This window comes from Numida meleagris, chromosome 3, assembly GCF_002078875.1.
Source record: "Numida meleagris isolate 19003 breed g44 Domestic line chromosome 3, NumMel1.0, whole genome shotgun sequence".
NCBI classification, from domain to species: domain Eukaryota; kingdom Metazoa; phylum Chordata; class Aves; order Galliformes; family Numididae; genus Numida; species Numida meleagris.
The window spans coordinates 87,120,590-87,148,469 of record NC_034411.1 but is presented as its reverse complement, the minus strand read 5'-3'; the positions used below and the strand labels follow the sequence as shown (position 1 = coordinate 87,148,469).

At 37.1% G+C, this 27,880-nt stretch overlaps 1 protein-coding gene across 2 annotated transcripts in view; it reads left to right on the top strand.

Annotated features, from left to right (window-relative positions):
• The window catches only part of PRIM2 (primase (DNA) subunit 2), a 90,205-nt gene that overhangs the window by 27,284 nt on the left and 35,041 nt on the right, over positions 1-27,880 (top strand). For both annotated transcript variants that reach the window (XM_021391921.1, XM_021391922.1), the window contains 3 exons: positions 15,056-15,123; positions 21,103-21,175; positions 22,140-22,325. In XM_021391921.1, the coding sequence (XP_021247596.1) occupies positions 15,056-15,123; positions 21,103-21,175; positions 22,140-22,325 (327 nt within the window). The remainder of the gene's footprint in view (positions 1-15,055; positions 15,124-21,102; positions 21,176-22,139; positions 22,326-27,880) is intronic.

The following is a 27,880-nucleotide window of genomic DNA, read 5'->3' as shown; positions in this document are numbered from 1 at the left end:
TGTCAGTGCATCTCTTTTGCCTGGCCCTGAGTTTCGCTGCACCTGTGCAAATGAGGCGTTCCAGCTGCACCTCGTGGCCTTGGCCATCAGAGGGCACCGCAGGAATACTGAGCGAGGGGATGCAGAGCTTTTGTGCCTCTCCGTACCGCAATTGTGTGCTGTACAGGAGGAGGGGAAGACATGAGAATTAAGTTCTTAATTCTAAAGAAAAATATGTAATGCAGAATGGATGTAAATGAGGTTGATTTTATTCTATTCATATACACCAAGTGCTGGTAAGCATTTCACTACATGTCATTAATTTTCAGTTCTGTGATTAATTTTTCTGCATCCGTCAGTATGAACAAAAGTTTTAAAAAATGGCTAACATAAAAATTCTAGAGATGTCCTAGTAGTAGCCTCATGAATCTGCTTGCTTGTCATTCCCAGTTATCAGGTTTTGATGTATTTCTAGTATGTAACCCATTCTGGTTTTTAATCTGCTATATCAAGTGTATGCATGAAGATTTCAGTTTTTGTTTTTGTCCTGTCAGTGTTATGACTACATGTTGTTGTTTCATGAGACTTCTTTCCATAAGGTGTAACATCAGCTGAAGCCAGTGTCTAACCATAAATGAGTAATTGTGTTTTTCTCTTTATTTGTTGTCTAGGCTGTTGAGCATTGCTGTTTATGGGCTGTTCCTGTTCTTGTTAGTTCTCCTCAGTGTCTTAGTTAATTTTGTTAACTTCGTTAACAAACGAGCAGTTTGTCTGTTTTGAAAGAGGAAGACTACTGTATTGTTTAAAACTATTACTTGGGCGTTTTCCGTCAGTATCCTTTTGGACTCCCTCAAGTATCCTGAGCTGCTCTGTAGCATTATTACCACTGATGGGTTATCACCCATGGATGTCTGGCTGTGAGGAGCATCCTGCATTTAGAGCTCTGTTCTTGGCCTTGATGTCGTTCTAGTCATCTCACCTAAGCTTAACCAAACTAGTAATCTAGGCAGTTTTTAAGTAGCTGAAAGTGTGTGTGATGTCCCTACAGATGTAGCATATTGGGTTTTACAAAGCATTTCACCACTTGGGTGTACTGTAGTTGATGTTGTGTGAAGAACTCAGACTGTTGTCGATGCTTGAGTGTTATGGCGCTTCTCTCCTCGGTCCCAGATTTTATTCCTGCCATGAACTGATATGAAATTGTGTCATGTTTCCTTTAGAAAAGTCAGATGAATCACAGAGTTGAGCTAATACCACAAGGCTGTGTCTAAAACTTTTCAAGCAGGGGATGTGACATTAATATCCCCACTTTCTGAGCTGTTTGGTTTTTTCACTGACCTGATTTCCAGTCCCTGATCTTCAACTCATCGTGGTCAGGAAAGACCCTTACCCATAGAGTTTGCCGAAGGTCTTCAATTTTAAATATGTCATGCTGGCAACTGAGTAGGTTTCTTAAAGCTTGGGATAGCCTTTTTAAGTATTCAGCATTAAACCTGATCTGTTTCTGTCTTTCAGTATTCAATGTGTACGTGCATGCTTGTGTGCAGTGAAGTGTTTCCATGTTCAGTATGATTGTGCACTGAAATGATCACTGTACCTTGTTCTGATACCTATATAAGAATTTTTACATGAATTCCTTTTAATTTTTTTTAGCTTTTCTGTTAACCTCGCCTTATACAATCACTTCGAGTAGCTTCCTCAGCAGTAGGCATAGAATGGCTTGGGCTGGAAGGTGTCAGATGACTTGTTGCAGTGACCTTTCTCATGCTCAGTTTCACAAGTCATTGCTGCAAAGTTCTACATCTATTTTTCCAAATACTTTATTACCTTCTCACAATCTGTTTGTGAAACCAGATCTTTGTTCGCTAGACCAAGAAAAAGATTTGAAATCAACTTATCAAGGCAATTTACAAATAATGTGTTAATATTAAAATCTTATTTTCCACAAACCTGTGTCCTGTTTGAATTCTCCTTATCAGATCTGCCTTGTATTGCATTGCGCGTTTCCCACCTGGCAACAAATCCATTTCTGTAGTAAGCTTAAACAAACAAAAAACCCAACCCAAATCCTAAATACAACTCTAAGCACAGATGCCTACAGTAATGACAACAACAAAAAAAGCAGTAATGAAAAATTACACTGCTTACTGTCTGTAGAGCCACAGCTTTAAGAGCTTACTGCAGAGGTAACAGAACTAGCTACATATGGAGCTGGAGATAATAGAGCTGCATCTGTGTTATGTCATGCTGTGGTTGACAGAGGTAGAAGGAAGTAGTAACAGTTGTAGTTCCATGCTGGCATAACAATTTTATCCTTAGGATTTGTGGTAGCATCTCTGGTGAGGGCTGTGCTTGTCTGGCACGTATGGAAGCAGCTATGTTTTGAACATGAGCCTATGTATAATGGTTTTTTTGCTTATGGAGTTGAATATAATGCAGATGTAGTTCTTACTTGCTTTCTGTTGATCTAATTCAAGTGAGAATATAAATTCAAGTTGTCTTGCACGTCAGGAGTGAGTTGAATCCCTCTTACTGCTGATGTTGTAGCTGGTAAACCCATGAACTGGTAGAGGCTTAAATAACAAAATACATCAGTTTGGAATGTGCTTATCTGCTGATGTTTGTGTTTTTGTATGATTCTTCAGTTGTCTGTTCTCAGGGCAAGACAAAGCAAGAAAATATCCTTGAAAAATGTTTGACACGTTTTCTGACATAATTTGTCTGTAAGCAGCACGTCTCATAGCTCAGTTAAGCTGTTTTCCTCTGGTAATGAAGTTTTCTCGTGCAGTTTGTGGCAGTCTTTCTCAAAGTAGTGAAAGTAATGAGTACTTCCTCAAGAGCAGACCTGGCCTTTTACATCATAACAATAAGCTCTTAGCAATAAAACTTGACTTTTGTTAGCAACTTGCATTTATAAACCACGTTTGTGATGCTTGAGTCAGAGAGTACTTCTGTGCTATCTATACTTGTATTCTGCATTGAATGGAGGAAATAACCAACCCTATTACAATCCAGTTATGCAGCGTTAGATTAGAAGACCCATATGGGTTTCTGAAGATACTTCAAGCATTTAGCAGTGGGCATGAGAGATCCATCTCAACTTACTAATTGAAAGCTTTTGGTCATGAAGGGCATTACTAGATATGCTTTTTTTTATCCAGATGGTAACATTTCTCTAGCTGCAAGATAAATTGAAATGTTGTGAGTGTACAAAATGATTCTAAACCAACTGTAGTACTGCATTGTATGAGACGAAGTGAATAAATTCTAAACTTTCCAAGCTAGACCTAATTAGATATTTCATTCTGCTTGCGAAAGAGTTCACTGTTTTTTTTATATAGTTCCCTGAAATGCTTGTAATCTCCACCTGAAAAGGAACTATGCTATTATATGTTTCAAGTTTGTACGTTCAGGCATTTTTGTTTTGCTATTTAAAACTTGAATCAAAAGAAAATGCTAACTTAGGAAAATGGAACAGACCTCTCAGTATTATCATTGAATTTACTAATAATTTAAAGTTGATTATATCTATTGCTGCTGCAGTCAGGATACCATTGTGGAGGAGGCAGATTCATTTAGTGTTTGAATGGTGAAGTTCTGAATGTGCCGTTCCTAAAACAAGATTCACCTCACAAAAGAAGATCAAAAACAAATTCTCAAGCAACTTAGTTTCCTGGTTTTTGATAGAAATGCTTGTTTCTTTTGAACATGTAAAGATAGTCATGTAAAGCTAGTAGTGTAGTGAGTGAGTGCATCTTTATCACCTCATTACAAGAGTGATGGGACAAGGGGAGATGGTTTCAAACTAAATGAAGGGAGACTTAGTCTGGATGTAAGGAAGAGCATTCTTTTTTTTTATGGTAAGAATAGTGAAGCACTAGAACAGGTTGCCCAGAGAGGTAGTGGATGCCTTGTTTCTGGAGATGTTCGAGGTCAGGCTGGATGGGGCTCTGAGCAACCTGATCTAGCTGTAGGTGTCTCTGCTCATTGCAGGGGAGTTGGGCTAGGTGATGTTTAAGGGTCCCTTCCAACTCGAAGGATTCTATGATGATTCTAATTAGAGCCCCCAGTCCTTTGCCAATAGCAATCACGTTCTGTATTCCTGTGCCCCAGGGGTAGTGAACTGCTGTAATTCAGGAGGAACCAAACTTCGATTGTGAGTTTCTGTCAAACATTTAGCTAATACCCATGATCTCTTTTCATAGTTCCCAATGGATCGTAAGCGGCAATGTGCAGTGGACCAATATAAATAATAAAAATATAGTTAGCTACTTGCAGATTTTGGCTTACAATTTGTTGACCTTACTTTTAAATATGGATTCTAGTGCTATTCAAAAATGAATGCTTTTGAGAGTAAGTTCATCTTAAAAAAAAAAAAAAAAAAACCAAAAACTTTTTTATGCCCTCGTACTGTAACATAACTTCTCAAAGTGCAGAGATCTTACCTGTTTTGACACTTCCTTAGGCTGGGTGTTCTCTTGCTTGTTCATCTGGCTTCAAACAGTCTCCTGTACCCTTCCTGGGCATGCTTGATAGTCTTCTGCTGTAATTAAGTGCATTTATTCTTTCAGGATATAGTTATTTCAACAGTCATCTCACTGTAAGTCAGATACCCTGGGTAGGAAAAGCTACTTTCAGGCTTTCTTCCAGATGGCCATTAGTCACAAAAAAAATACAGACTGGTGAGAGCTAAGATCTTGCAGTTTATGATGCTCTCTGATATTCTGCTGGCATCCTGTCCTTGAAAAGCAGCAGTCACGCCTCAGGTACTAGTTAATGGTTCTATTTTTGTCTAATAATCTTGCAGGGGTATTGCTATCTGAGCAGGAGGCTGTTTTCTTGAAGTTGTTAAACTCTAAGGTATAAAAACCAAACAAACTGTAAACTCTGAAACTTTTCTTCTAATTGACATATAATGCATTTTCCTTATAGAGTCTCCTGTGCAGTCTGTGCTCTTTTTTCAGTAGTTCTCTGAGAGATAATTGTCTCTCACCTAATGTTTTCCTCATGAAACTTGTCAGGAGTTAGTGTCTTTCAGATTCTTTTTGCTATTAAGCGTGGTGAGATTGGCTATGATGGTCAAAAGTTATTAATTCTAGCACTCATCTATGAGTGTAAATAGCAAGATCTCTCTAGCTTCATTTTCTCTGGGAAAAATGTGCAAAAAAAGTTGTCATGGTATTTACTTACCTTTTGATTTTTCTTGACTTGCATTGGTTGAAAATTGTGTCTTTGCCAGAGTGACTGTGCTAGTTATTGCCCAGAGGGGGAACAGAGACTGAAAGATCTGGTGTCTTGATGATATTAGCTGTTTTATTTTCTTTTCATTTGTATTTAGGAAAAGAAAATAAAATGATTTGGATTTATACCCTAGTTGCGAATGGACTTGCTAGCCTGTCTGTAAGGCGCTGTTACAGGAGGTCATTCTGTGTACGTCTCTCTCTAACTGCCTCTCTTTCCTGAACAGTCACTGGAGAGGGAACATCCTTGGGCCTTGAAACCTCTCCTTAGGCTTCAGCTTGCTGGGTGCGCTTCTGCAATGATGTGGAAGCACCAGGCCTTACAGAGAGGTTAAATGGAGGTCCCACTGCCACAATTAAGTTCTAAGACAGCAATATTATGTTCTAAAATATCCATTAATTAGTTTTTTTGATGTCTTGGTTTTCTGCTTCTTGCATTTGAGTCCGGAGGGACGTGTTTCTTAGGTCAGTTTTTATTCAGAAGTAAGATATTGGTAGGATTTGTAAACTCAAATAATCCACGCACAAAAAAAAAAAATTTAAAAACGTGCATGTTTTTGGTGTTGCAGTGATTTTTCTTTAGTGTGAATATCCTTCTCGGATTTGAAGAGAAAATATTTAAACATTAGCTCCCACTCGTATTTGGGAAATGTCATTGCAGGGAGTGAGAGTTAAGATTAAGTAAAATATTTGAAAATGCTGATAAGTAGGCTCAGATTAATGCTATTTTTTAGGGTGATGAAATGTGATTGCCTGTCATGTTTTTAGCTCTATTCACTACAGATAAGAATGTAATCAGTGATACTTGAACATATGGGAATCTAGGGCTTAAAACTCTTTGAAGTGTTGCCAACATTCGATTTTACTTATTTAAAAAAAGACAATGTTGTAAAATATGAATAACTGGGCAAATGTATTCCAAATACTGTTTTATTTTTAGAAGATGGGTATTTTCTAAGTCTTAGCAACTACAACAGTTGTTTCCAAGCAGTAACTGCACGTTGAGAAGATAAGACACTGAAATTCAAATCTTCAGAGATTCGAAAGGTTGCCATTACATGGGATGCTGTGATAGTCTTTTCTTAAGGACTACTTAAATTTATCTGAAATTGTATAGTAACTTTCTCAAGGAATAAGAGCATCAGTTTATGAAGATTTGACTAGCTCATGAAATAGAGAAAATGCTTCAGAATTGGAATCTTTTTCCTTAGATAGTGGAGTTGTTACCATAGCTTCAAGACTGGACAGGAACACAGCCTTATGCAGTGCAGACTGGTAAATTATCCTGGTCCCCAGCAACAAGTATTTTTGAGATATTTGTTAATTATTTTTCTCTGAAATCAATCTAAGAAGAAGATCTCTCTTGTTTCTTAAAAAATGGTTTTATTTTGTGCTTGTAACCTCCAAGGAAGGATTTAATGATCTTGCTGGAAGTGCTGAACACAGGTAACTCGCAAATTGTGCTGCGCTGCAGATTAAAATGCACTTTTGAGAATGCATACAAAAACAAAATTCCTTCTAATGAAAACAGAATTGGAATTAGCTGTTTAGAAATATTTGGTATGTGAATTTCATATTATGTACTTTCTGTTTGGTTTAAGCAACTGGGATTCTCCTTGACCATTTTTGATCCTCGGGTAACTGCAGACTGGCAGAACTTGTCTGGTCTCTTACAGCTGTGGTGGCTTTTCTTTCTATTTCTTTATTTCCAAGCAAGATGCTGGACACAGTCTTCAGTTCTGAGGCTGTTTCCAAAATGGTGGTACGCAGATCATGTTTATAGATTGTAGCTATAATAAATTCATATAGTGGTGTAGAGCAAATTGCCAAGAAATTCAGTTCAGCTCTTGCATGGGGTAAACACAGATTTTGACACTTAAGGAAAACTCTCTTTGAGTGCAGTAATAAAACACTGGGACTGAGTAATTGGTTCCTAGTAATAAAATCCTATTAAGAAAATGAAATCTCTGAAGATAATAAAGCTGTGACTTTTCTGCAGTGGCTGACCTATTTATTTCCTGCCATGCCTTTGCAGTGGCATAGGACTTTAGTATTTGTAAAGGTGAGTCATAAATACTTCATAATTTTTTAACTCAATATTTTTATGATGATCTTTGTAGAACAGTAGATGAAGCCATGTAGTAGTGATAATGGCTATGTAAACGAATATTTTAATTAAATTAGTTAGATGAGTTCATATGTTAGTCTCTTCTCTCAGTCTGCAGCACTGGAGAAGTTTTGCTGACATTGTTTAGGGCTGTTCTTAAAACTGTTTTAGTTCTGCTGAGTGTAGTGTTAGTGTTAGACTAATAAAGTTTTTGGTGGGAAAACCTATCATGATTTCTGATGGTGTCTTTGTGAGGGTGCTTAATGAAGCAAAAACGAGTCTTTCATGCTTTCTAGCTGTTTCCTGTGTGGTATTGGCTATGCAGGGATATTAGTTTACTGAATTATCTTCTCATGAATGATGGGCAGAAGGCAAAAAAAATTCACAGTCATAATGTTAAGACCTTAAGGAAATCATGGCTTTCAGAGTGAAACCACCTTCCTCTCCACCCCTTTTGCAATGCTCTATTAAAGCAGGTTCATTACAGCAATAATGTTCAGATGGACTGAAAAGCAGATCCTGGTATGGTGGGACTACTGGAATGAATATTTAGTCCGTGAGAGACAGCAAACAATGAAAAGATTCTGTTCACAAATACTGCTAGAAGAGGAAACAAAATCTTCATTCAGCCAAAGAACAGTGAGCAATATTGAAGGCAGAATGAAATACTTGCACACATCAAGTTGGCAGTGAAATAAAGCAAACGATGTTACTTGGCAGCCTAGCCGTGAAGACCAGCCTTCTAGTACACGGTTGACTTCTTTTTAAAAGGGTAGATATCTCGAACTAGATAGCAAGAAGAGTGAAGACTAAATGAAAAGTTGAAGAAAGCTGTCGGTAAAGGCCAAATCAGAGAAATCATCTTACTGAAGGCCCTTCACTGTTATGAAAAACAATGTTATTTAACAGAAGATTCTGATGTTGCTGACAAGGTAGCTTTCTAAGTGGCTACTTCAATCTACATATAATTAAAGTCTGGAACAGGCTATATTAATTCCATCTTTCTTGCGATGTTGTAATCTGTTCTAGGGGGAGAAATATCTAATGAGAATCTCGGTAACTGTCAACTTTAGCTTTACAGTAGAATGCAAAAAAAAAATCATGAGATGAGTTGATTTGCATACTTGCACCCTGAATGTGCAAGTGAATTGAGTATTTCCACAAGTAATAATGATGCAAAAACCTTCAACAGCTCACTTACCAATTAAAAAGGTTTAATTATTGAAAAGTTCTGCTTCAAAGGCTAAATACTAATCTTCAACCCAAATGTTATTTATATCACAATGTGAAAGCTAGACATTTCCAAACAGGAAAAAAGAAATCAATTACTTTCAGATGCAAATGCCTCAGGAAAACATTAATTATTATTCTGAATGCGTTTGACAAATGCTGAGCTGAAATTAGTAGAGTTCAGTTTCTTCAAAGTTCTGAACATATTGGGTAAATATCTAGGACATGCAAGCAATGAGGTTCTTTACTCCTGTTGATTTGTTTCTTCCGCTGTGAGACATTTGTCCTTTGGCAACTTGAATTAAGTGGCTAAATATAAACATACATTAATTTTGTTTGTATATAAGGATATGAATTTTGTAATGCGCACTTTAAAATATAATTTGATTTGTATATAGCTTTTGCATTCTTAGATATAGCATTTCAGCAACGCTTATGGTAACTTACTCCCTTCTGCCTGAGCTATATTTATATATGTATGTATATATAAAAATTAAAATGCGAAGAATATAACCTGAATTTTAAATCATGAGTTTGCTGTTGGCTTTGCTTTCCTGAAGAGATGAAAGCCCACTTTACATTTTCTGTGGAAGTGCGAGACAGAGATTGGGAGTTTCATTTATTTAAAAGAATCACACTACAGTTTATTATTGATACCTGTGTCAATCAGTAGAGATTCATGACAGAAATCTTTCTCTTGTCCTTTGAAAATGTCACTGAGTTGCTACAGTTGTACTAAAAGCCCAGTAACTCCAATCTATATTATTTATTTCCTTTATTTCACGTATTTGGTGCTATATAAAAAATAATGGTTTACGTTTGAAGTCCAATTGGCTCATTGCAGAAACATTTTCTAATGTCAAAAACATTTTTTTCGTAAATAGTTCTTAGTTTTGAAAAATGTTATCTTCTTTCATATGGGTTACGCTAATAATTCACTCAGAATAAGGAATACATATAGTATTTTTTGCTTTGGTTTTTCTCAGGCATATCTTAGTGTCAGTGCTGCTGAAATAACTTTTAATAGCTGAAAAAGCATTGGTAAAATTGCTTATTAATTTTTTACAGCATTTGAGATTTGCAACATGTTGTGAAAGGTTAAACACAATTTTTTTTCAAAGGAAAATTGATCAGTGCTAAAATGTCAGCCGTCTAAGTACAGCGATATGCCGGCATGCAAACACTGCTCTCCTCACTCAGGTTCCCTAGCTGCATAGCATTTGCATGGTGACATTTTGTTACCACGTTAGCAAGACAGTTGATGTTTCAAAATCAATCCGTTGATACCAGGCAGCCTGCAAGTTCTGTTGGATGGTGCAGATTTCTCCGGGAGATGTGATTAGATTGAATTCTTGGGTTTTGGCAATATGAGAATCTCGTGACTTCTTAGCGGTGAAGATATTGTATAGTTTTAGAAGGTGACAAGAGGTTGTCACTCACAGATCTCTTAATTAAAAGAAAGTGAATCTTTAGTCTGAGACTTTCTTAATTTTTTAAAATTTTAATTTAAAGCAACTATTATGGTGTCTGATGCATTTAGGATACAAACATAGGCTGTTACATTGGAGAGTCCCTTATCTATTTGTTAAGGGAATCTTTTCCTAAAGTTTCGGAGTTTGTTGAAAATGAAGGTGTTTTAAAGTTTAGAAGTTCCTATTCATTAACAATGAATTTAAAGAAAAACTTACCAAGAAGCCTGGAGTAATTCAGTAGGTTACCTCAGCTAAAAATAGCCTTTGTCAAAGCCCTTTTCTCTGTGCTTCCTTGCAAGCCTTCCATGTAATTTTGCAAAATAACATTCAGCTTAATATGATTTTTAAAAAAATTATTCATCAAATGTTGACAGCATTAAAATATTCTTACACAATACAGCTAATTAGGGCATCTTGTCCAAAAAGCAAATTCTTTGTGAAAAATAAAAATTCTTTTATCTTTTTTTGCACAGAAAAATCACTTCAAGAGCAAATAGTTCTCACATTGTAACCTCAAAGTCAAAAAATTCACACCCTTAAAAAAAAAATGGAGACAAGTTAATTGAGTCACAGTAATCTTGTTCTTAATTGCTGTGTATATAAATGCCTTCCTGGTAGCTTGCAGAGCTGCTGCTTAACTTCAGGCTTTGTGTCAGGCATCTTTTATTTATAAGTTTGTAGCAAGTTTTCAATAGCATTTGGGAAAACTTCTTTCTCTCCTGTAAATAAACGAAGATAAGAATGATTACAGTGTTTAGGACTGTTAATCTCTTCTAAGTTTCAGCTTAACAAATCAGCTTTGCTTGATACACTGTCTGATACGAAAGTCTTCAAGTCTTCCCATTTCTTTTGTGTTTTCCTCCCACCCTTTGTCCGTACGCATGATCGATGTGCATCTTCTTTATCTACTGTAATAAATAATTAAAACTGGATTTCTTGAGTGTCCTGAGTATTTTTTCTCCCCTTTTCTGTTGAAGATTTGTACTGATGGAAAGTGCAGCATTCCAGCTAAGGGTAATGCTCAGCATATCTTCGCTACTTGGTCATGCCCATATTCTCTATTTTCATATTCTTTATGACTTTGTAGTGCCTGACTTTGAGGTAGTTCTTGATTGCCTCTGTAAGGGGAAAAATGTGTAGTGGTATTGGAAGAGCAGTAGAGGCACCTTCCTGTTCTGTTTAGAACCTAGAAAACCAAAAAGGGCTTTTGGTGACTGTGGAATTGTCATGGTTTTATGATTTTTGGTTATTGGTATTCCACATCATAACATCATGTACATTCACATCACAGTGAATGTACCTGGTTCTCAGAAGAGAAGGACTACTACAGTTCCCACGGTACTTTGCTCCTCTGTTACCATTTTCCAGACGGAGGGAAAAGATAAAAGCTCGCAGTATAAAAGCTTGCAGATCATGAGACCTCATCCCTTTTTTTTCCACCCGTCTCTTGTCTTGGCAGCACCTCGCTCTCCAGCCGTCTTATCATCAGTAGTAGAGTAAGGCCTACCTTGATTTTGGGACATTCTCTCTCTCTGTATTGGATTTATCAGCTTAAATTGTAATTATATTGTATTATAGTGTGTTGTTTTGCATTCCGATATTTTATTTAGTAAATCAGTTTGTTTCTCCTCAGATTGTTGCCGCTGTTCTTTGCTCTCAGGGCCATCTCCTTACCCTTTCTCCCTTTTCCCAGGGTGTGGGCCCGTGGGTCCTCCGTCCCCTTTGTCACAGAACCGGGCTGAACGCCCGTAAACCGTTGACAGGAATAAATAGCTGTGTTGAAGAGGTGCTCCATTTTAGATGGAAATGAACTGTGTTGTGAGGATCCCTCTTCTTGAAAATAAATACTTGAATGAACCTAACAAAGTTTGTATTGTAATTATAGAAAGGTAGATGATCTCATTTTCACAGGAGCATATTCTATGGAAATATTTATCCTGTCCTTTCAGTTGACACAAAGGAGGAAAATGGGGATTCATTTTGCTGCAAAAATGTGCAGTCGTAGGTGAAACAAAAGGCAGTGAGGAGAAAAAAAAAAGGAAGAAAAACACTGCCCACGTGGACTCTCTCCTGTGATTTGAAGGGATTATGTTCTGTTTTTCCCTTGGCAGTGATCCCTGAATCAGGCAGTGTAGGCTATTTCTGTATTCTTTCGCGGTACTGTCAAGGTAAAACTCAGCTAAACACAGAAGTGATCAGTTTGTGGTTCTATCTCAGTTCCTACAAGTCTCCCAGATTAATTTTAAAACAGTATCTCTGTTCATCGTTAATGTTACATACAACTTTATTATATATAGAGAGCTTTGACAATAACATCAGTATTTTTGCAGCTTTTGAATTTTACTGTTGTTTGAAAGGTGTCTTGCTTTTTTTACACCACTGTCCAGTTTGAGTTTCATGAGCGTTGTCTTGTCATAAATGTGGTGTTTAAAACAAGAAGAAACAGTTTTTTAAGTAAATGTAATATTAAGTATTCATTTTCTAAAAACAATAAAAAAGGACCTAGTAAGTGATCTGTATCAATAGATTCAGACATAAAGAAAACTTGTTTTCCTACTGTTATGTAGACAGCTATGTAGAGAAAAATACTGTATGCTTGTCTCATGTAAAAGTCTGTATATGAGCGTGCGTGCACAAATGCTGTTCTGTCAAGTATGTATATCTGTCAAATATTAATAGCAAGTGAAGCAGATGGTATTTCAGGTAATTCAGATGCTGCCGCATTTTTAGCCAAGTAAAATAACTTGACAGTGTTTAGAGGGCTTCCAGATTCTATTAAGAAATAATTTTTGGCTGGGTTTGTTTCAAACAAGGTGGATTGTTGCTTTATAGAGGACATAAATACAGAATAACTAGTATGTTATTTAGCACTTCATGAGCCTGTAGCACTCAGTGGTAAGAAAATGAGGTTTAGAATTAAAAGAAGCACATTGATTTGTGGTATGCCATATGTATCTCAACCTAGCTTGATAATATTAAGGAAATGGTCTCAAGTTGCACCAGGGGTCATTCAGGCTGGAAATACTGCTTTTCTGAATGAATGGTCAGGCGCTGGAATGGGCTGCCCAGGGAAGTGTTGGAGTCACTGACCCTGGAGGTGTTCAAGGAATGTTTAGACACTGTGTTGAGAGACATGGTTTAGTGGGGTTATTGGTGGTAGGTGGATGGTTGGACTGGATGATCTTGTAGGTCTTTTCCAACCTAGCTAATTCTATGATTCTATGAAATGTGGCTGATGCTTTAATATATACACTGGGGGTACTGGTGTGTGGGAAGCTGGACATGAGCCAGCAATGTGCTCTTGTAGCCCAGAAAGCCAACTGTATCCTGGGCTGCATCAAGAGAAGCATGGCCAGCAGGTCGAGGGAGGTGATCCTGCCCCTCTACTCTGCGCTGGTGAGGCCTCCACTGGAGTACTGCATCCAGATGTGGAGTTCTCAGTACAGGAGAAACATGGACCTGTTGGAGTACATCCAGAGGACAGCCACTAAAATGATCCAAGGGATCGAACACCTCACCTATGAGGACAGGCTGAGAGAACTGGAGCTCTTCAGCCTGGAGAAGAGAAGGCTGCGAGGTGACCTGATAGTGGCCTTTCAGTATCTAGAGGGGAGCTACAGGAAAGAAGGGGACAGATATTTTTATCAGGGTCTGTGATGATAGAACAAGGGGAAATGGTTTCAGTCTAAAAGAGGAGAATTTTAGGTTAGATATAAGGAAAAGTCTCCTACGGTGAGGGTGGTAAAGCTGGACCAGGCTCTGAGCAACCTGATCAAGCAGTGTCTGTCCCTGTTAATTGCAGAGGAGTTTGACTAGATGATCTTTAAAGGTCTCTTCCAACTCTTAGGGTTCTATGATTCTATGAATTGCCAAGATTCTGGTCTGTTTTAAGAATCAATGTATTGCTGGCACTTCAGAGTTCCCTTTATTGCCATGTTTGGATTTGGTCAATATGTTTGGAATAATGTATGCCCAGAAGAGCTGTGTTTTGGAACCTCACTGCAGAGCTTCACTTTTCTGGTGTCTTGGAGCCAGCCAAGGGAAGCTGCATTGCTGGTCCTAGAAGTTTTGGTTTTAAAGATTTAAAAAATGTGTGTGTAACATTAGGCATATTTAAGTTATCTGTAAAAACGTTTAAGAACTTGATGGTGATGTTTATAATGTGGGATTTGATGCTATTTTAGTTTACATTTTTATGAAGGTAGTTTTCAAAATACAGCCTAACTTGACAGTAGTAGGATAACGAAATGGATACTACATTAATTATTTTTTATTAGATTAACATCAGCAATGTGTGAGCTGTTATGCTTCTAAGTTTTATAGGCAAATGCAGATACATATATTGTATTAAGCAAATATAATATATATTATATATTAATATATATGTATTATATAATATATAGTTAACTAATATTTCTCAGTAGTGTGACATGTTTTAGTGTTTTAATTAGTCATTTGTTACAAGAAAAACAATTCATATTTGGTTTAAAATAGTCCAGTTACAACATACAGGTTATTTCCATAAAAAGCAACAGCAGTATACACAGACGTGTGTCTTTATAAGAGCTATGTAGAGATAAATGTTAGGTAAGTTTTTATACATGGATGTAAATCGTGTATATTAAGGCTTAATGGACTATATTATGTTATGTATTACATATATTGCATACACCGTATTACATTATATATTATGGAGCTAGAAGTTTGTGTAGGTTGAATATGACTTCTAGTCCAAATATGTTTAGAAAAAAGATGTGCAGCTTTCAGTGATGTCTTATTATTTATTTTAGATAACATTGTCATTGTAGTAAAACTTTTTTTTACCATTTAACTTAATTTATAAATATTTCTGCTAACTTCAGATTGTGTAAGGCTGGACTTAATTATTTTTAATAGGGGAAAATATGCCTTAGCCAGTGCTGTTTAGTGTTAGCAACACGAGATGATTTATTGCATCATTCTGGATTAGTGCTATATGTGTTTCTTGAAGCTTCTATTTCATTCATTGCAGTTCTCTTGTCTTCTAGCTGACAGCACGATCACTGCCTTCCATACAGTCTGATGAGAGACTACAGCCACTGCTTAATCATCTCAGGTAGCGTAAACAGCATGCACCTGGGGGTATTCATTTCTAGAGTAGAATATGTTACTTACAATTTTTTTTTTCTGATGCCTTAGCTGTGTGTTTGGCTTTGACTGGAACAGTATAGAAGCATTCTAGTTTCTTTGAATGTATTTTAATGTATTTGAGATTGAAGGTTAAGAACACTTTTCTGATATTCAAGTTAGGCATAGGCTTTTCATCTGTATGTGATTATTTTTTTTCCCCATACTTCATATTGTTTGGGAGAATTCTCTTAATAGTATGTGGGAAGACTAAACCGTGCAACAAGGGAGAGGTGCACTGGTTTAGAGTTAATGAAATATTTAGCTTGGAATGAACCTCTGGAAATGATCGTACCTGCTCAAAACAGATCCAGTTAGATTGGATGGTTCAGTTACATATCAGTTTGTGTTGTTGAATTTTTATTCTCTCTATGAGTAGAAATTTACTTAAATTTTGAATGTCCTTAACAAAAGCCCTGTTTTTAACATTATACAGCGCTGTTTACTGAAATGATGCTAAATGAATTAGAAATGGAAACAGTGAGTCTCCTTAACAGCACTGTACCTGTTTTAGGATGCAGATCTAGTCAGCATGCAGTTCATTTCCTATGATGCTCTGCTGCTTGAGGTACCTGTATCTAAAAAAAAAACCCAAAAACACAGCATTTTATTTTGATTCAAATTTTTTCATAGTTTTTATTACATAAGAGCATCTTAATGTATTATTGTTTTAGTGTAAATGAGAATAAGAAAAATTGCTTATTGACAAATGATTGGACTTTGTTCCAGAGCAGTGAGTGAAAAAAGTGTGGTGTAATTGTTACTTCACTGTTCAGGGACTGCTTCTGAATGCTAATAACCTTTCATGTTTTTATTACCGTGCATCTTAGTGGGATTTTCCAAACATGCTCAGTGGCATACCTTTTTCCTTTTGATTCTGAAGAGCAACGAGGTTAGCTTTTTATGAATTATGCTCTCTAGGAGGCATTACTGAGAAATCTGAAATCTCACGTGTGGAAAAATCTTCAGTATCACAGCAGTCACAGTACTTAGCATGTTTTTATTGGAATTCTTGGTGGTGCCAGAGGATATAACAAATGGCAGTGGTTGCATGTGGCATCTTTGGAGGTTCAGATCAGATATTAGCAAAAATGTGTCTGCCAGGATTATCATGCAGCACGTAACCCAGAGATGTCGAATCTTTTGTTCTTGGAAATTTTTAGGACCAAGCTAGAAAAATCCTGGGCTGACCTGATTAGAGTTGGTCATAGTGCCACTTAAAGTTGGATGTGGGACTAAATGGTCTTCTAACATCTTTCACAACCAACATTTATATAATTCTGTTCTGTTATCAAATGATAGTTCACAAGGTTGGTGCCGAAACCAACTGTTTTGCAAGTCTAGATTTTTTTCAGTGAACCTGCACAGTACTTGTGCGAAAATGTTTACCCTTCTCGTGCTCATACTGCAAAAAAAATAAAGAAGGAACACCTCAACAGATATGTCATTTCCTATCCTCAACAACTGCAGAATGTCCTTCGTATCCCTACTAAATCTCATGGTACACTAAATGCTTTATTTGTCAGAATGGTCCTACAGATGTTTTTTTAAAGACATACCCTACTCCTGGAAGTGTGGGTATGATGGAGACTTCTTCTTGGTCAGCACTAATGCGTGTGTATGTATGAGCAGTCACTGAGAATTTAACTCCAAGCAAATTGAGTGCTTATGATAAATAGCCCACATTTACCTTTGCCTTCCTCTTCACTTTCAGTCTTAGTTTAGTGTGTAATCCAGCTTTGAAATTTTAACCTGTTCACATGTGATGAGATGTGTAGACTATTTTAGAATAACTTAACTTGGTCAAAATGAAAGACACCAACTGCAGTGTTCCGTTTCTGCCGTAGATCATGGTATGTAAGCAAATGTAGCACCTCTCTTCCTTTATCTGCAGTGGTTTCGTAAACTCAGACATTTCCAGCTCAGGTTTCCTACTACTTTGAGTGTTCCAGGCACCTTCAGAAGTGGTTTCTGTCACCAGTACTCCTCAGTGGGTCTCTCTTGCATGAACTGCACTCATTTAAGAGCTCTTGCTATTGCAAGTAGATTTCATTGCTACAAAATCGGCATTTGGCAGTCTTGTAATTTTTAAGTCCATATTATTTTTAAGTCCACGTATTTTCTGTGACTTAATGGAGTTTATATGGTTCGGCATGTAGTAGTGTAGGAAATAGAATTTTGTATTATGGGAAAATTTTATTTGTTGTGTTTATATTCTTCAAAGCTTGCTTGTCTTAAATAAGCCACTTTAGATTTTAGGATGTTTTGGCTTTATGTCTGTTACTGGTTTAAGCACATCGGATATTAATCCTGAATTATGAATCACTTTGATTTTTCCCTATTACTTGAATTCCTAAGAGCAGACACTGAAAGAATAAATTAGATAAAACTTTATCCGATGATTGAAAAAACAATATTGAAATGGTGCTATGATGTTTACTGAGGAATTGTAAGACTAATAAGATTTTAGAATTGTTATTTGAACTTGGTATTAATCTTTAGTTGGAAGATAGGCTCAGAATTATTTTGGTAACGATTTTTGGATTGTGGACAGTTCTTGAGTGATTGAGTCATGCTGAGTGAAGAGATGCAGGAATTTCTGTATGGAGGGAAAATAAAACTCTTTTAGAGTGAAAAGTGAAGACACTGTGGCTTGTAGGAATGTAGCAGACAAAAAGAAATTGTAAAGACCTATCAGTATTTTAATTGAGTAAGAAACTATCAAAATCAGGGAGTAACCTCAGAAGCTATGTGGAATAATAAAAAAAGGGATAAGTCCAGAAAGGAGGGAAGGTGATCAGAAGCCTGACTCGTTTGTGCTTCAGTAATGCATTTCCAAATCAGTAGTGGGAGGCTATTTGACGGTGTGTAATGACAGTGTGAAGAAATAAGTTCTGTTATTTATAGAACAAAGGATGGTCTTTTTATTTTCCCAAGGTTGTTGAGATTTTTCAATAGGAAAGCAGAGAAAATAATGGCAATCAGGAAGACTATAAAGTGTTGTTTCATTGTGATCAAGGGATCTAGAAAATTTCTAGTACTGAAAATTAGACCTGATGCATAAAACTGCAAATCTGAAAGTTCCTGTCTCACGGAATCCTACAGCCACGTGACCAATGCTGGTCTCATTATGCCCAGCTCCAATTTACCACATGCTCTGTGTGGATGAAGGCGTTCTTTTGTTGTGTCACCTTTGAATGCAGTGCGTAAAATTCAGCTCTATCGTGTGTCATGTCAGGAATCAAGTGACTTGGACAGGCTGAACAAATACGCTGACAGAAGTTCCATGACGTTCAACAGGGAATGCCAGGCACTGCATCTGGGTGGGAACAACCCCGTGCACAACTACAGTACATCGCGTGTCCATGCAGTGGTCACGTGCTACCTTTTAATGTAAAAGTTAGGAAGCACACTTGAAATGTTCCCTCTTTGCCTACTGTGCTGAGGATATTTAACCCTTTCAGAGTCAGGAAAGTATCATTTGTTCCACCTTCCCCCCTTTGAGTTCTCTGTTTTAGTTATCCACTGTTGTATAAATGAAAACAAACAAACTAGTGCTCCAGTTGGTCCCAGAAATGAGCCTAAATGACCAATGAGTACATGTATAATAAAACAAGTGACTTGCACCATGGTAAAAATCAACTCTTAGCTGTATGTTTTTCCAGACACTACAGTGTTGAAGTGACACAAAATAATCAGTGGCACCCAGTATCATCATTTAGTGGAATTCCTTTTTTCTGATGTTTCTCTCTCCATTTCTCCAGCAGATTTGAGAAATGATGTCTGTATGTTACTCACAAAATTGCTTTGGAGCAAAGAAATTTGTTCTTACCCAGGCTTTGCAGCTTACTAGGTTAAAACTGATTTTTGATCCCTTAAAGCAGGTGTATCCAAAGACACTTTGTGCTTGTTTTGCCTGCTTTGCTGTCAGGTCCTGATTTTTATAGGGTTCTGCTGTAAGCATTTCTCTTGGCCTGTTCTGCAGCCCTGCATATCCTCAACCAAGAAAGCTGTATATTTAAAAGTAAAAGCTGGGCACCTCATGCTTGTATTTGATTTGAAATTACTTCATTGATGGTGTTTACCTGTTTGCTCTGATGTAGTATAACATTGCTTGAGCTAAGCTCAGTTGTCAGAATTAGCTTTGCTACAGTGTGGGTGAGAGATGAGACTGCACGTGTTGAGTCCTGTGCTATTTTGACTAGACAGCTACTGTCAGGAGTTTTTATGTCAGTACTGCAGTAAAGCCTCCCCAGCTTTTTGTTGATACTCTGAAGAAGCAGGTGTTTAGTTTTTTCTTTTCCATCCCAGCAGATGTTCACAGTGATACGTAAGTAATGGCTTTTTTTCTTAAATGCCACACAAGTAGTGAAGTAGCAAGGTACAAGAAGTTCTTGATTGCTAGAAGAGAACAGAATTAAACCCCACCATTAAGAAGGGTAAGGATAAGGAATCATGAAAGTATAGGCTGGTCATTCTCATCTCAGTTTCAGACATATGAAGGACAAAAAGGTGATCAAGGGCGTGGATTTCAGAAGGTGAAATTTTGCTTCACCAACCTGATCGCCTTCTGAGGTGGAATGAGTAGCTCAGTCGATAGAGGAGACCAGTGGATGTTTATTTTAGCAGGACTTCTGACACTGTCTGTAGTAACAGCTTCATTGGTAAACTGAAAGCGTGGGCTAGGTATATGAACAGTGAGGTGGTCTGAAGAGCGCTATGCTTAGAGGGTTGAAGACCAGTTTAGAGGCCTGTTGTTAGTGGGGTGCCTTGGGGGTCAGTATTGGGTCCTGTGCCTTCTTTGTATTGGATTGGATTTAGTGTCTCCTTTAATGAGTTGAATGATGAGACAGAGTGCACACACAGAAAATGGGAGATGCAAAACTGGGAGGAGTTTACCTCACCAAGGGTTGTGCTGGCTTAAGCAGTGCAACTTGGATAGGCTGAACAAATGTGCTGACAGAAGTTCCATGAAGTTCAACAGAGGGAAACGCCAGGCATTGCATCTGGGTGGGAACAACCCAGTGTGCAAGTACAAGCTGGGGGTAACACCTGTGAAACAGACTTGCAGAAGAAGATTTTGGGGTCGTGGTGGACAGCAGACTGAGAGCCACCAGTGTACCCCTGAAGCAAAGAAAACTAATTTTGTCCTGGGTAGTATTAGGAAGTGCACTGCCAGGAGATCGTGGGAGGTGATCCTTCCTTTTTGCTCACCTCTACTGATGGCACATTTGGAATGCTGGGCCCAATTCTGTCCTTCCCAGTACACAGAAGGAAAGGCTGACAGCTGGGATTGTTTAGCATGGAGAGGAGGTTTAGGGTGTGCGTGCGTGTCCTACTGATAAATAAATAGTATATAAGGGGTGTAAGGAAGATAGAGCCAGACACTTCTTAGTGATGTCCAATGATAAATGAGGAAGTGGTGGACACAAACTGAAATACAAGCAATTCCATTTAAACATCAGAAAACATGTTTTAATGCAATTTGAATGCTGGAACAAGTTGCCCAGTAGGTTGTGGAGTCCCTCCTTGGAGGTGCGGAAAAGCCATCAGGATAAGGTGCTGAGCAGCCTGCTTAATTAACTCTGTTCTAAGCAGGAGGATTGGACTAGCTGATCTTCAGAAGTCTCTTTCAACCTCAATGATAGTGTGATTCTGTGATCTAAATTCTGAATGACCCAGCGACATTCTGATAAGATAAAGGAAAGGAGGGTTTCTTCATGCCGGTTCTTTAAACCTAAATTACATGACTTGTTAACTACTTTTCTCTTGGTTTTGTCTGCTGTAAAATATTTCTAGCCCTTAATTGGTAAAATAATTTCTTCTCAAGTTTGTAAACATAAAAAAAGGAAGCAAGTTGAATGGTGATAATTTTAAACAATGCACTATTGCTTGTTTTGTTTTTCAGCCATTCTTATGTTGGCCCAGATTACAGTGTACAAAAAAACACTGGAAAAATTTCCCTGGAGCACATTGATGTTGTAAGTCCTCTCTGTTTGAGTTCTATTATGTGTTGATACATTCTGATCTAAAGCCAAATGCCTTATATACAGACAATATGTTTTCATTTTTTTAATCAGGATTTGTTTTGTAACTCTTCAGAACTACTTGATTGAAATTGTGGTAAATTTGAAAATGGAACAGAATTAACTGAAAATGTGTCTAATCAGGATTTAGATTGAAGCTATAATGAATTGCTTAATTTGCTGCTTAATTCTGGGCACTTTCACAAGTACCTAAAACAACTATAAACAGATTTTATTAAAATTTCCTTATTTAATTATTTTTCAACTTAAATGCATGACAAGTCTTTTATCTGAATTGTAGAAATAGGTTTTAGTATCTACCTTAAACACAACAGCATTCCTTTTAGTTGTGAATTCCATGGCATGACTCAGCTCTCCAAAAATAAAAATGCAAAGCCCAAATAAACTTGAATGTTATGTTTTTTGCGATCAGGGATCTTGCTTCATAAGAAATAATTTTCTTCAGATAAAATATCTGCAGATCAGCTGCAATGAATTTTAGTCCTGCTTGTAGTTGCTTCAAGGTGGTTGTACAAAAAGAACCCCAACCAGTAACCAACCAAAGAACAAAATAAAGCCAAAACAAAAACACCAAACCAAAACCACCCCACCAAAGCCCTCTAACTCAGGTCACCTTGCCATTGCAGAAGGTAAAATAAGGAAGAAGCAAGAAGTATTGAAACCTGACAGCAATTAAACCTTTGTTAGTTGGGACAGAAGACACTCTGATATTACTATCTGTTAGAGTCCCTTGGACTTTCTTCTTGAGATGATTATTGAATTTGATGTCTTAAGGACACCCTGTACATGCATATCTTTCCTTCTAGCCATTCACATTTTCAAGTGGAGCTAACGAGTGATCCCAATAAGCTTGTATTCCACAAATTAAATGATCAGCGTGTCTTTTTTCTCTTGACAGCTTTCTGTGAAATCATTCCCTCTTTGCATGCGCCAGTTACACAAAGCCCTACGTGAGAACCATCACCTCCGCCATGGAGGCCGTATGCAATACGGACTTTTCTTAAAAGGCATTGGTTTGACTCTAGAACAGGCACTGGAATTTTGGAAGAAGGAATTTATCAGAGGAAAAGTGGATGCAGACAAGGTAATTCAACTAGTGAAAAAGACCTAATACGAATGTGAGAATGTAGTTAATGTGCATATGTGCAATATGTTCGGATAGGTGCTTGCTAAACTAGATAACTGTACAAAAACGCAGTTATGTATTTTAAAGCTTTGTTGTTTCTTAGGTTTTGCCTTCTTTTTGGTTATGATTTTATTCATTTTGTTTTTGTCATTCTTGTGAAACATGGAAAAAAGCAGACTAGCCACAAAGCCAGAGGCTTTTTAAGGTAAGGTCTAGAAAATCTTATTTTACCACTCAACTGAGTGGGAAACCACTATTGTATATGAAACACAAGTGCTGTGTGACTAAATGAGTTCACAGCGCAGGTAAGTGACATTTACTGTATCTGTAAGGAGAGGTTAGCCTTTTTGTTCATTAATAAAAATAAAATTAGTTGGACAGCTGTGTGAGAGGTGAGCTTGCTTTAGCAAATTTACAGTCTATAAAGAAACAGTGCAAAAAGAAACCTGCTCCTTGTTTTGCACAGTCTGGAGTTTTAACATGTAGAATCAAGCAGGTGCCCTGCCTTATCCGTATGCTTGGCCTGGCGTACATGGCTTTGGGACAGACAGGCAGTGTTCAGGAGTGTTCTCTTTGAGCAAATATTTCAAACCTTACATCAGTTTTGTTTGGACTATATTATTTTACGTATAATGTTGAGATCTTATCTTTCCAGAGTACTATGAAGATTGGCAGATGATTTTCTTTTTTATTAGCTTGAGTTCCTGCACCTTGGCTATTTAAACAAAAAATGTAGCGCTGGGTATAATGAATTACAGTATGCATCTTCTCTTCCAAGTCCCAGAAGATAGGTGAACTGGTCTGCAAATCTTTTGGGAAGAGAGATGAAAACAGCATTTTAATAAGGACTTTGACCTATGTAAATCTAGTTCCTTTATTGGTGCATGATTTGAGAGGAAATATGTATTTCATAAAAACAGAAAAATCTGAAACATAATACTTTACAAAGATTCAAAAAAAAAGATTTCAAGCTAGGTAATAATTATAATTTTGCAATTGAATGCCAATTAACTACTGGCAGCAGCAGATCCCTTCTGGAGCTGCTGGAGCTGGCTCTCACCTGACATGGGGCAGTGCTGGGCTCTGCCCACAGAGGCCACCCGTGCAATCTCCCTGTTATGAAAACCTTGCCACATAAACCCAGTACAAATGTGTATATATATTATTTCTGATGAACAAATATTGCATGAGCATGTCCCATTCCACCTGCTTGCACTTTGACACCAGATGTGTGTACATATATGAAAATATGCATGCACCTTGGATTGTGTTTTCAACCAAGTTTTATGATCCTGAGTTTTTCTGTGGAAGGTAGAAAGTATATTGTGAATGAAGCAAGGGGTGTCATTACTGCATTTTTGGTAAGCAGGCTGCTATTTCATAATTCTGTTCATAGTCTAGATACCAGCTTCAGACTGGAGTGACAATAAATAGCTGACTTTACACCTGTAAATGAAATCAGTGGTCTGTGGCTTTCACAGTAAAACGTTCTATAATGCTTAATGTTCCCCCAGGAATGAAGATGAATGCATTTCTAATTGGTACTTTCTTCTTCTGGCATTTTTATTTTCTGACACTCGTGCCTTGTTTCCTTTCCTGTAGAATTGAGATGATTACACTGTTCTGTCCCACCAGAGCATGGCGAAGATATACACATGGTACCTTGCTAAAAATTAGGGTTAATCAGTACTGGGTGGTGTGTTGTGAAAAAGGAATGTTTGGTTTGTTGCAAATAGTTATGGTTTCAAAATTGTTCACGTTGTGTCTTGAATGGCAATAACATTTAGGCTGGTTTTCAAGCTTAAGATCGGTGTACGATTTCAGTTTTCAGCAGGAAGGGAATTACCTTAGCCACATCAGCAGTGCATTGGAGTGTGCATTACAGACTAAGGTCAGATGCAAGGAAAATTTGCATCAAAAATAAGCCCTCCTGTGCTCTAAATCACTGATGAGGGCATACCCCAGATTTCTGTGATTAAAAAAACAGTTTAGAAAACATGTATTTTTCCCTTTGGGAAACTCTGTGGTACATTATGAATACAAGGTTTCACACTTCATTTCATGCAAAAAGTCAAGTAGAACCTAGGAGGAGCACACTGAAACTGGTGGTGATCCTCTCTGTGGGAAAAGGGATCAAGTAGTGAGTGGCATATTCACAACAGACAGATGCAGAGCACAAAATAAAATGTGCTTTTACTTTAGGCGCTATAATTGAAATTATTTTGCTAATTGCTAGGCTAAGAGTGCCTAAATGTTAAATTGTTGTCGTTCAGATGATAGGATCAACTGTCAAATGGCAATAGGTGCGTTACTTCTGACTGAATGGTTATGCTGTTTGGCTTCGTAACCTCAGTGTTATTTTAAGGTATCCTTTGTTGTTTGTTTTCTATTAAATGTATGATATTACTCTGAACAAATATTAGTTCTCATTTATTCTTTCACATCCTCTTCTTATTACCTAAAAATTAGCTCTCTTCTCCCCTGCCCATCCCCCCCCCTTCCAAAAAAGTGAGGAACCTTCAGTATACTTTTAAAAAAAATGAGACAAGGAATTAGAAAGGTGAAGTAAGACATGTTAAATAACTACAACAAGGTGGTAAAAGGGCAGGAGAGTTGAAAATAAAATCCTTTTTTAGAGGGGAAATTGTTACTTGGCTGTTATTGTTTATATTATCTATTTATATATGAGTGTTCTGTGAATGTGAAATTAGGTTCTTGAAGAAACATGAGTTTAGAGGAAATAAAAGACTGAAACCTGCTGCTTTCAATTACTGTAGCTAATGGCTTGGAATCGAGGCTTAAGTTCGAGTAAGGGAATTCAGTCTGGACATAGTGAAAACCTCAGCACAGAGGCACTGAAACACTGGAGCAGTTTCTTCAGATGTAATGCAAACTCTGTCCTAGGAAGTTTTGAAGACCCAACTGGACAAAGTGCTGAGCAATCTGATGCTGCGTGAAGCAGGAGGCTGGATGGGAGATCTTCTGAGGTCCTTTCCAAATTCTGTGATTCTGCACACACGTCTGGTTATTGGTAGAATTAAACTGTTGTGAGAGCTAGCCACTAGAGGGAGACAAGATCATAAGGAATGAACAAGCACAACATGCAGAGCTAAGTTCAGAGTGCTTGTGCTGTAATGCTTTGTAGGTCTGTACGTCTATATTGTGAAAACAAACCATATTTTAAAATGAAAATAAAATAGGTGTCTGCAAATGTGCTGAGCAGTGCTTTTAAGCATGCAAACATTCTACAATGGATTTTTCTATTGCACAAAATGGCGTGGTGGTTCCTTTAAACAAGCTCTACCTTCTTAGATCTCCAGGAATATATTCTTTATCAGTCAGTTGATTACATTTAATTTTGGTATTTCACTTTCTCATTCGTTTCAGATTTGAGAGTTGATTTGCAGCAAGGTTTTTTCGCTTGTCCCTCTTCTATTGGGGTAATAATGCTACCTGCTACTTTGGGAGTGTGTTTTGATTCATAAGACTGAAGATCTCTGTTCTGTCACATTTAACTGTAATTCTCTAGTTAGATATAATTTGCTGCTTTTATTCTTGAGTAGTTTAAACCTTAGAAAACTGCCAAAGCCTAGTGATATGTTGGACAGCAAACCACAATATTTGGCATCGAAGACACAGAAATATAAATCAAATTGAAATTCCTCTATACAGATTAAAATTTGATCTTTTCTTTTTCATTGTACATCAGTAGTACTGTAATGCAACTAGATGGCTAGTCTTGAATTCTCCAGGGATGTGTAAAAGCTACCATAAAACTTTAAGGAAATGATTAGTGTCTTCTAGGATAACAAAACTAGAACATATGTGTTGCATATATTACCTGTAAAATATTATCCCCCTGAAATCTCTGGAAAATGGTAGAGTAGTACATCATGGTAACAAACTATTGATATTATAGCTAAGCAACCTTGCTTTCATTGGTTATTGGAGGACTGGATAGTCCGGATCTTGAATTCAACTCTATTTTTGTGTTAAATTGTCACAGACTTCCGCTGTCGACTGCAGGAATTAGCTTCAGTAGAACAACTGTCTGTATTCCTCTCTCATTGTATGGAAATCATCATTTCATTCTCCAGGTGTAGTGAGAGAGAGCATGTGAATATAAAGATTTTGGGTGAATCATTTTTATCTGTATTGGCAAATATGACATTGCTTAACACTATATGTTCAATGACTCTGTTTATGTAGTATAGCTGAGCACAAAGAAGGTCAAAATACTTTTGTGATATGTTTTCAAATGCCTTTTATGTTCTGTAAACAAACATAGCTCTTGAAGATGCTTTAATAGCAGACTAAATGATTTAATAATCAGAAGAAACATGAAAATGTATTTTCATTTAAATGTCTCATTTTGATTCCCAAATGTACTATTGAATTTGCAATAAATCTTTTTTTAAAAGCAAGTTTAAAGAAAACAAAGCATACCAGAGTTTTAAATTAAATATTCCTTTTTTTATTTCAACCTCAAAGTCTAAAGGGAAGGATCTCCAGATTTCACTGTTTCTGAGTTCTTTCATGTTTGTTTTTTCTTTATTATAGCACTTTGTGTCATTCCTCTGAAGAGCTAGCTCTATGCAATCAGTGTACTCAAAACGAGTGAATAGAGCAAGATACCTGTTGTTAGTAGCTGAACAGCCATTGCAGCATCGATATGCATCAAGAGAAAAATGCCCAATCCGAATTCCTTAGTTTATTACTTTCCAGAAATTAGCTTCTTGGCACTGAATCCATCATCCATCATCAAAAGGACTCCTTTCATATAGGTTACTTTAATATCTTTTCTGCATAGAAATTGAAGACTTGATGTTAAGAGGTGCGTTGTTCAAATGGTACTTCCTTGCTGTTGAAGGTGATAGTTATGTGAAGAAATATGGCTGCTGAGGTCAACAGCTGAAGGAATCTAAGCTGAAAAATTCAGGATCATCTGGTGTTACTTATAATAAATGATAAGCAGTAGGGGTATTGTGAATGAATTTGTTTTATAGTCAAAACTTATACAGCTAGACATGAAAATTAAAACTTGAAGCCACGAGTGGATGGAATACTATTGTTGCATCTGAATAGAGATGAATTAGTACAACTTTTCCTGTTTGTTGTAGCTGGAAAAGGATTGTTTTTTTTCGGATAATTTCCTAATAAGAAACAGTGAAAGTTTCACATGCATAATTGAAAATCCTTATGACTGAAGCTAGGACATTCTTGCAAATCTTCTGCTGTCTTGTCATGGAGTTTAGTCCCAAAGAATCATGGTATCTTCTGTTGAATGGAAGTGTTTCAATTGCTGTTGAAATTTGGTTGTTTTTTGTCAATAAGTGTATCACTATGAATATGTTAAATATGTGCAGGAATCTTGTTGCTATACATTATTTTTGTCTGTCCAGTATTCGTTATACTTTCTAACATTCTTCTCCATTCTCTCTTGTGGAGCACTTCAGCATTTTGAAACACTCAGATGAGTACTGTCTGCATAGTTCTGGCATTCTAGTCTACGT